The sequence below is a fragment of the Petromyzon marinus genome, chromosome 34 (assembly GCF_048934315.1).
Source record: "Petromyzon marinus isolate PM22_M1 ecotype Great Lakes invasive population chromosome 34, UKy_Petmar_22M1.pri1.0, whole genome shotgun sequence".
In the NCBI taxonomy this organism is placed as follows: Eukaryota; Metazoa; Chordata; class Hyperoartia; order Petromyzontiformes; family Petromyzontidae; genus Petromyzon; species Petromyzon marinus.
The window spans coordinates 3,597,333-3,606,301 of record NC_133700.1 but is presented as its reverse complement, the minus strand read 5'-3'; the positions used below and the strand labels follow the sequence as shown (position 1 = coordinate 3,606,301).

Sequence of the window (8,969 nt, the reverse complement as noted above, 5' to 3'; positions counted from 1 at the left end):
ATACGCCGCCAAGTGACGGTGATGTCACCACGGCGCCTGTGCCAGGCCAGGTGCACTTTGAGTCAACGTGAAGTGTTGAAGGCTCGCTGACAGGAGGTCACGGAACAGACCCAGGCGCATGGCCATTTTAATACGGGCGACATTGTTTTGTCTATTTGTGCTTCTCCCTTGTGATGGGACTTTGTAGGATGAACGTTGAGATTTATAAGGGCACGGGGTGACCAGTAAGATCTGAAGTGGTCTGTAATAAGGGAGGCACTGACAAGGGGTTGACAGGTTTGTAACATGGTTGACCAAAAGTTCTAACCGCCCTTGGACCTCGTTCAGCCCTCCCATTGTATCAGTACCAGATGGAAATTTTCTTCGGTACAGGCATGGAACACTTCTCGAACTACGTGGTCAAAGATGATGTTAAATAATGTGGGAGCCAGAGGATATCCCTGTCGCACCCCAAGGTGAAAAGGGAATGGCTCCGACTCCTGGTGCTGGTCAGCAGCCACTTGACCAACATTCGAATCGCGGGACTGTACACGGTGCAGTACATCAAAACAAATGGCGCACTCACAAAACGTCTCCCCATTGCGCTGTGTGTGTGTGTGGGCGTTCAAACATCGGAAGGGTCGGGGGCGGTGGTATTTGTCACCAGCATATCACGCTTATCTTACAACAAAAAAGGAGTTTGCCGCTCCTCGTTCCGAGCTGAGGCTGCCGTCAGCTGCCCACGTGACGGCCGGGAAGCGCTTTCGGCAGCACGAACACACCCTGCGCCTACTGCGACTGTTGCCCTGCGGTCAAGAAACCAGAAATTGTGGCAGTGTCATCGTGATTTTAGAGGAGTGACGTTAAGCGTAACATGGGGGGCGGGAGGAGATAACGGCCGCACTATGCGGATATTTGATCATCATGTCGGTACCCCGGGGTACCAAATAATTATTAATGGAGTGGATTATTAACTTTGCTTTTGTGTCCTGGTCACAAAAGCAAAGTTTGTGGGGAATAATAGCCATTTTCTGTACTTTTGAGGCATAAGCAATTAGGAAATAACACTACCCAGGAAGAAAAAATGAATACATTTGTTCAACTTTTATTAATGGAGTGGATTATTAACTTTGCTTTTGTGTCCTGGTCACAAAATAATAGCCATTTTCTGTACTTTTGAGGCATAAACAATTAGGAAATAACACTGCTCAGGAAAAAAACAAATATTTGTTCCACAGTTATACAAAATGGGCGAGGCAATTAAATATTTTATTTCTGGGACAGTATTTTTCCCAGGGATGTTACTTAACTTTGTGACTGGGGTACCAATCAATCCGAAATCAGTGCCACTCCACGATGTCGAAACGCCGAACATTAACATACAAAAGCAATCCGTCATCGAAAATTTTAACTTTGAATATTGCATCGTGTACAGCTCGTCGAGATGAGTCGATTGCCGCATCGCCGACCATCAACAGACTAAAATGACTGCATCACGGACATTATACCACCATATGCAAGCTGGATTTAGAAAAGATTGCTGTATGATTAAGAGCGATGTTAACTACCTCGCCCGGTATATAGGAGGAGGTGGGTTCGATCCCGACCCTGACGTCTGTATATTGTATTTGGAGTTTGCATGTTCTCCTCGTGGTCGTGTGAACATTTTCCAGGTCCTTTGGATTTTTCCCTCCACATTTAGAATCACGCGTTTAGAGTATTCGGCTGCTATACATTTCCACGTGGTAAGCCACTTCGTTGAACTACCAATTGTGGTCAGGTTGCTTCTGAAAAAGAGCTATATAGCTCAGTGGGCCTTACTTGGGAGTCAGGGAGACACACTTTTACCAAAGTTATTCACGGCAACATAAAAATATATTTCTGTAAAATTGGATTGAAAAACAAAGGCATATATGTAAATGGACAAAATGTTAACGTCTCAGATTTTCCGATGGCTGTTATTGCAATAACCTAAATATGGCCAACAACGTAGTCAAACCAGTTCTTTTGTTCACTACAGAATGTAAACGTTTCATGACGTAAGTAGCCTTGCGTCAAGGTTCTTTTGAATATTGTATGACGCAGGTACATCATGACCAGATAAAGAGGTCAGGCTCCTTTAAAGAATTCACGTTCATGTGGTGTGTGGTCGGCTCGTAGTAATCAGGCGCTGATGAGCATGGTGCTTGGGGAAGACATCTCAACGGCATATTCGTGAGTTACACGGTACAATTACATGTCGAGCATCTGAGAGCATTTTAGCTGGATATTTTTTAGTTGGATGAACCTTTACATTGATGATTGTATAGAAGTAAGAATCTTTATCACGAACTTATAAGTTCAATGAAGAGAATGAGGCTTTGAAATGTGCGATGACAGTTTGCGGGAGAGCAGGCCGAGTTCTTACAAATGTATTTCAACTAATTTGACGGTGCACATCAAGGCTGCATTTGAGAGTTGGCTCATTCTAGTAGGCATATTATTTTACCATTAAGAAAAAGTCCTTTAAAAAAAATATCAGCACTGAATTTGAGAATGTACAGTGAGGGAAAAAAGTATTTGATCCCCTGCTGATTTTGTACGTTTGCCCACTGACAAAGAAATGATCAGTCTATAATTTTAATGGTAGGTTTATTTGAACAGTGAGAGACAGAATAACAACAACAAAAAATCCAGAAAAACGCATGTCAAAATGTTATAAATTGATTGGCATTTTAATGAGGGAAATAAGTATTTGACCCCTTTGCAAAACATGACTTATACTTGGTGGCAAAACCCTTGGTGGCAATCACAGAGGTCAGGCGTTTCTTGTAGTTGGCCACCAGGTTTGCACACATCTCAGGAGGGATTTTGTCCCACTCCTCTTTGCAGATCTTCTCCAAGTCATTAAGGTTTCCAGGCTGACGTTTGGTAACTCGAACCTTCAGCTCCCTCCACAGATTTTCTACGGGATTAAGGTCTGGAGACTGGCTAGGCCACTCCAGGACCTTAATGTGCTTCTTCTTGAGCCACTCCTTTGTTGCCTTGGCCGTGTGTTTTGGGTCATTGTCATGCTGGAATACCCATCCACGACCCATTTTCAATGCCCTGGCTGAGGGAAAGAGGTTCTCACCCAAGATTTGACGGTACATGGCCCCGTCCATCGTCCCTTTGATGCGGTGAAGTTGTACTGTCCCCTTAGCAGAAAAACACCCCCCAAAGCATAATGTTTCCACCTCCATGTTTGATGGTGGGGATGGTGTTCTTGGGGTCATAGGCAGCATTCCTCCTCCTCCAAACACGGCGAGTTGAGTTGATGCCAAAGAGCTCCATTTTGGTTTCATCTGACCACAACACTTTCACCCAGTTGTCCTCTGAATCATTCAGATGTTCATTGGCAAACTTCAGACGGGCATGTATATGTGCATTCTTGAGCAGGGGGACCTTGCGGGCGCTGCAGGATTTCAGTCCTTCACGGCGTAGTGTGTTATCAATTGTTTTCTTGGTGACTATGGTCCCAGCTGCCTTGAGATCATTGACAAGATGTAGTTTTGGGCTGATTCCTCACCGTTCTAATGATCATTGCAACTCCACGAGGTGAGATCTTGCATGGAGCCCCAGGCCGAGGGAGATTGACAGTTCTTTTGTGTTTCTTCCATTTGCGAATAATCACACCAACTGTTGCCACCTTCTCACCAAGCTGCTTGGAAATGGTCTTATAGCCCATTCCAGCCTTGTGTAGGTCTACAATCTTGTCCCTGACATCCTTGGAGAGCTCTTTGGTCTTATCCATCGTGGAGAGTTTGGAATCTGATCGATTTATTGCTTCTGTGGACAGGTGTCTTTTATACAGATAACAAGCTGAGATTAGGAGCACTCCCTTTAAGAGTGTGCTCCTAATCTCAGCTCGTTACCTGTATAAAAGACACCTGGGAGCCAGAAATCTTTCTGATTTAGAGGGGGTCAAATACTTATTTCCCTCATTAAAATGCAAATCAACTTATAACATTTTTGACATGCGTTTTTCTGGATTTTTGTTGTTATTCTGTCTCTCACTGTTCAAATAAACCTACCATTAAAATTATAGGCTGATCATTTCTTTGTCAGTAGGCAAACGTACAAAATCAGCAGGGGATCAAATACTTTTTTCCCTCACTGTACGAAGGAAAACATAAAAGAAAATTCTCACTGCAGTGGTGACTGGTCTAGAGTATTTGGACTTGGGGGCCCTACTTAAAATAGGCTTCAAATTTGAAACTCTTTTCAATACATCATACGTTATAAAAACGTGAAATAATTTTGATTTAATGCTTTCGTGACTGCAGGGATTCATATTCTTGGTTCTTTCGGTAAAGTCACGTAGAAGGGAAAAATAAAATAATAAAAAATAAAACAATAAAATTCTCACGATCATTGGAAGGATTTGATAAACCATTTTGGGTCTTAATTGATTGTTCACGTTTACGGTGGCTTTCAGACCGCATCCATCATTTTCGTCTCCCCCCTCCTCTTTTCCGAACATAGATGGACTCGTCCATCTGAACAACTGCCATATCGCTATCCGTGGTGCTAACGTTAAAAAAAACGCCACTTTTTTCAAATTTTATTGCTGTCGTTTTCACACCTGATGATGATTCCTTGTGTTGCAGTCGAAACGTCGTGAGAATTTTATCGTTTCATATATTTATTATTTTATTTTCCCTTCTACGTGACTTTACCGAAAGAACCAAAGAGTATGGATTCCTGCAGTCACGAAAGCCTTCAAATCAAGATTTTAGTTTATTGTTACGTCATTTTAAATGTATCATTCTTGTTTACATTTTTTCAGTCGCTTTTATTCAGTCATGTAAAACATTTTTATTGCATTCTTTGCACAAAACGTGCTATATAAGCAAAGTTTGATTTGATTGTATTTGCAACTGCCACGGCAGTGAGCGATCTTACTGTCGCACATATGAAAGATAAACAGGACCTTTCTAGATGCACATGTTACACGCGTCTTCAGTCACTGATATATAATTGTGCAGTGACTCACTCGGAGACAGGGTTCGTTAAGGCGCCTTCTTTATACTGGTAGGAACCTCCTGGTTCCACCAGCCCACAGGGGATTATTGTGTCCGTCCGTCCGTCGTGCATCCAAACATGGGAGGGGTGGGGCTGGGTGGAGAGGGGAGGGTGGGGAGGGGCTGGGTGGAGAGGGGAGGGTGGGGCTGGGTGGGGGGTGGGAGGGGTTGGGCTGGGTGGGGAGGGGCTGGTCACCCCGTGGTGCCCTTATAAAACTCAACGTTTAACCTACTCAAGCCGGCTTGTGCCCGCCCTCGCAGTCGGGCATATTTGCGGAATAGACCACGTGGTGTCGCCGTTGACCCTGGGCATTGACCGAGCAACCCAACGTTCTTACCAACTCCCTCCGCAGGAATGTGTTTCTACACGTCAGGGAACTGCAGACACTCTACGTGCTTACACGCTAGACACAATCCGTCTCTTTTGACGGCACTGCCTAGCTAGTACAGTCGGCAGGCTGTACTGGCTAGCTGCGTCTCAGGGTGGTCGAGACGGCGGCGACGAAGGTGGGGACACGGCGAGGGGGGATCCACTTCCAGCAACAGCCTCGAGCTCTCGCCCCGGGCCCCCCTTTTATCCTCCCCGGCGTGGCCTCGCACCGCCCTCGCCACGCCAACCTATTTGGAACCTCCTAGCAGGTTCCCGGGGTTCCAGATGGACCCCTTCCTGAGCTTCTTTTAAGATCCCCTCACCCCCGTATAGACAGCACTCCCTCTGCTGTCAGTAACACTTTTCCATCAGCAGCCAGCGTTATTAAACTACAATGGCAACAATTGAAATGTTTTTTTACGTGTCTGTCACAAATATGACCAGTTACAATACATTACATGTTGACAACGTCACCATTTAACAGATGGATTTTGTTTGCTTACAGCTATTTTATGTGAGTTGATGCGCTAAACCCACTCAGCTGATACTCGGGAATAGTGACTCCAAAACCGGCCCAATGGAAAAGAAACGTGCATTGATCAGGGAGAGGTGCAGGAAGTTCCCAACTCTCTTTAACCTGGATGTATCCGTGGATGTCATACAAGTGGAGAGTGCCATTGCTAAGCTGAAGCGTGAACATGAATGCCCGAACTTGGCCGAGGAATTTGGCAACGACTTGAATTTGCTCAACAGTCTAGCGTACTTCTACCTCCGTCGGAACAAGTATAAAGATGCCAAGCCCTTGGTGGAGGAGGCCTTGGCCAAGGAGCCGCACAGCCTCACGGCCCTGGCCAACCAGTGCGAGATGTTCCTGATCCAGTTCAAGTTCCCCGAGGCGGAGAAGGCAGTGTGTGCCATGGAAGAGGAGAGCGAAAACAAGGAGGCAATCGTCACAGCGCTGGCCGAGCAGGGCTACTGCTACTCAAGAATGGGCCCCACTGCCTACATGAAGGCCATCGCCAAGTTCACGCAGGCCATCACGATGGGCCATGGTCACTGCTCTGCAGACAAGATGGCCTCCTGGAATTTTAGCGTTGCTTCAAATTGCAGCAGGTTTGTTTATGTTTTCCCGATGAGAATGTATCATTCTTTCATTATTAAAGATTAATAAGTTGATCGTTATGTGGATATTAATTTCAGGTTGATATTAAATAAATAGAACACAGTACTTTTAGCATTTCAGTGTTGATGAGAGAGATAACTGTTTAATTATTTTTGCAGGATTATGGCAAAGCAGATTGTGAAAGAGTTCCCAGATCTCAACATTCATGAGCACTTTGTAAAAGGACGTCAAGCATTGTTGTTTGTTATCAATACAGCCAAAAGAGCCTTAAAAGCCAAAGCGTACATCGTTTTGGGGGAGTTGACCAAAATCTATTTCACGGTAAACCACATCATTGCATTGTGCATTCACTGCATCGCATTACCTTTAATATCGTGGTCATTACAATAATATATTTAAATGTGTATATAGCAACGTAATTTATATAATAACAGTATTTTTTACATTAATGGATTGATATCGCATCATTTTGGAAAAGCTCAGGTATATGTCGGACCATCAGAGTGAATTCATTTCTAATTTTCAGGAATTCATGCACAGACTACTCAACTATGACATGGACAGGGTCATTGACGTGACAGATGAGACGATTACTACGTCACAGTGCTTCGAACTGGCATGTGAGTGGGGCTCCTCGGACTACTGGGTGCTGGAGAGGGCCGGCAAACACCAGAGACACAGACGTGATTTTTTGAAGGCCCTGGAACTGCTGTGGAAGGCACACTCATTTTACCCAACAGCATTTAACCTCCACCACCTGGGCTTGACCTACAGAAGCCTCGCATGGAATGCCTATAAGACAGGTAAGAAGAGTGAGGCCTTTTGGCAACATAGCAAAGGAAGTTTCATATTTTTTGCATATCAAATGTCTTCAAATAGAATTTACAAGTTGTGGGGTAGCAGCACCTATGACGTAGCAGCCACATTGTGTTTGAACTTGTTTTAATAATTTCCACTAGTTTCATATTTTTACCACATTACAATTTGTATATTAATCAGGGTTTGCATGCCAGCACTTGCCACTTGGTGAACTATTCTTGAAAATATATTTTGCATGTGGCAAAGGACACACTATATATTTGGCGACAGACGAAGCAATTATTGAAATTGTTACTCATTTTAACGTTCGCAATGGGGAAAAATAACAATGCTTGTGAATTTTGATTTAAAGCTTTCGTGACTGCAGTAATTCATATTCTTAGTTTTTTCGGTAAAGTCACGTTGAAGAGAAACAACAAAATAACAAAATATATATATATTCAACGTGACTTTACCGAAAAAACTAAGAATAATGCTTGTGAATGTTAACGTCATGAAACGATACTGCAAGAAATGGCTTTACAATAAATCGTGAACATTTGACAAATTTCCCAATGCTGATTTTTGTTTTCAATTTAGCAAATTCCAGGGAATGGAGGAGCCAAAGTCAGCCGAGATACGATCGGAATGACACAAGAAGAGAACGGGAAGGATGCGTCACTCCCAATTATGGTGCATCTGGATATAAAACCTCGACCACACAGGGCAATGGAAGCGCAACGTACCGTGCTCTTCCAGATCAGTTCAGGAGAAAGAGTAGCCAAGAACAATATGGGCAATACAGAGAGAGGTGTGCCACTATTGCAAAGGAGAATGCAGCATCTAAAACTAAACCGAGTCAAGGGGAGACTCCTTTTGTCATTCAGAGAGAGGCATCAGGAATGAATTCACAGAATTTCTACTTTAATGTATATGCAAATACTGATGATCCGATGATAATAGAATATTTGGAAATGGCAATAAAGTGCATTAAAGATGCTGTTGAATTATCAAGTGAGAGTGGTAATCCACTCTTCGTGACTCTGGCCGACATTTACACATCACTTGGTAAACATGAGGAAGCAGACGAATGCTTCATTAAGTCATTGCAACAACATAATTACATCGGTAATTTCAGTTATGCCCTGACATATGAAAAGTGGGGGTTTGCCATGAAAAATCGAGGTGAGAAGGAAAAGAGCCAGGATTACTTCCGAATGGCTATTGAGCACGCGGCCAAGGCCAAAGTTCCAGTGAAGGTAGCGTTTCAGTGCTTAATGCGTGATATGATGGAGCCCCAGATCCCGAAACCAGAGCAGCTTCGCAGTCAATCGGAACTTTGCCAGCTCGTGGGGCGGCACCAAGAGGCTCTCAGTTTACTGTGGGAAGCAGACAAAGAGAGCCCAGATAATCCAGATACTCTGTCCGGCCTCATCAAGAACTTGGCTGCAGAAAAGCAATACGAGTTAGCTCGCATGTACCTGGCCATCCTACAACACACAGAAGGTTCGGATGAGATGATTGATCCAGCGCTCCAAGTTGAAATATGCTTTGGGGCAGCCGAGCGGAATCCGGACACACTCTCACTCATTGGCTTACGGGACACTTATGAATGCCTACTCAGAAATCCTACAAAGCCGCAAGGGAATTCACAAGA

At 44.1% G+C, this 8,969-nt stretch overlaps 1 protein-coding gene across 1 annotated transcript; it reads left to right on the top strand.

The window, feature by feature from the left end:
- Positions 1–2,108: 2,108 nt before the first annotated feature.
- LOC116948595 (uncharacterized) lies at positions 2,109–7,667 on the top strand. The gene is made up of 4 exons (XM_032965413.2): positions 2,109–2,193; positions 5,897–6,504; positions 6,673–6,835; positions 7,041–7,667. The coding sequence occupies exons 2-4, from the start codon at positions 5,969–5,971 to the stop codon at positions 7,458–7,460; spliced, it is 1,119 nt and encodes a 372-aa protein (XP_032821304.2). The 5' UTR covers positions 2,109–2,193; positions 5,897–5,968; the 3' UTR covers positions 7,461–7,667.
- Positions 7,668–8,969: the final 1,302 nt, after the last annotated feature.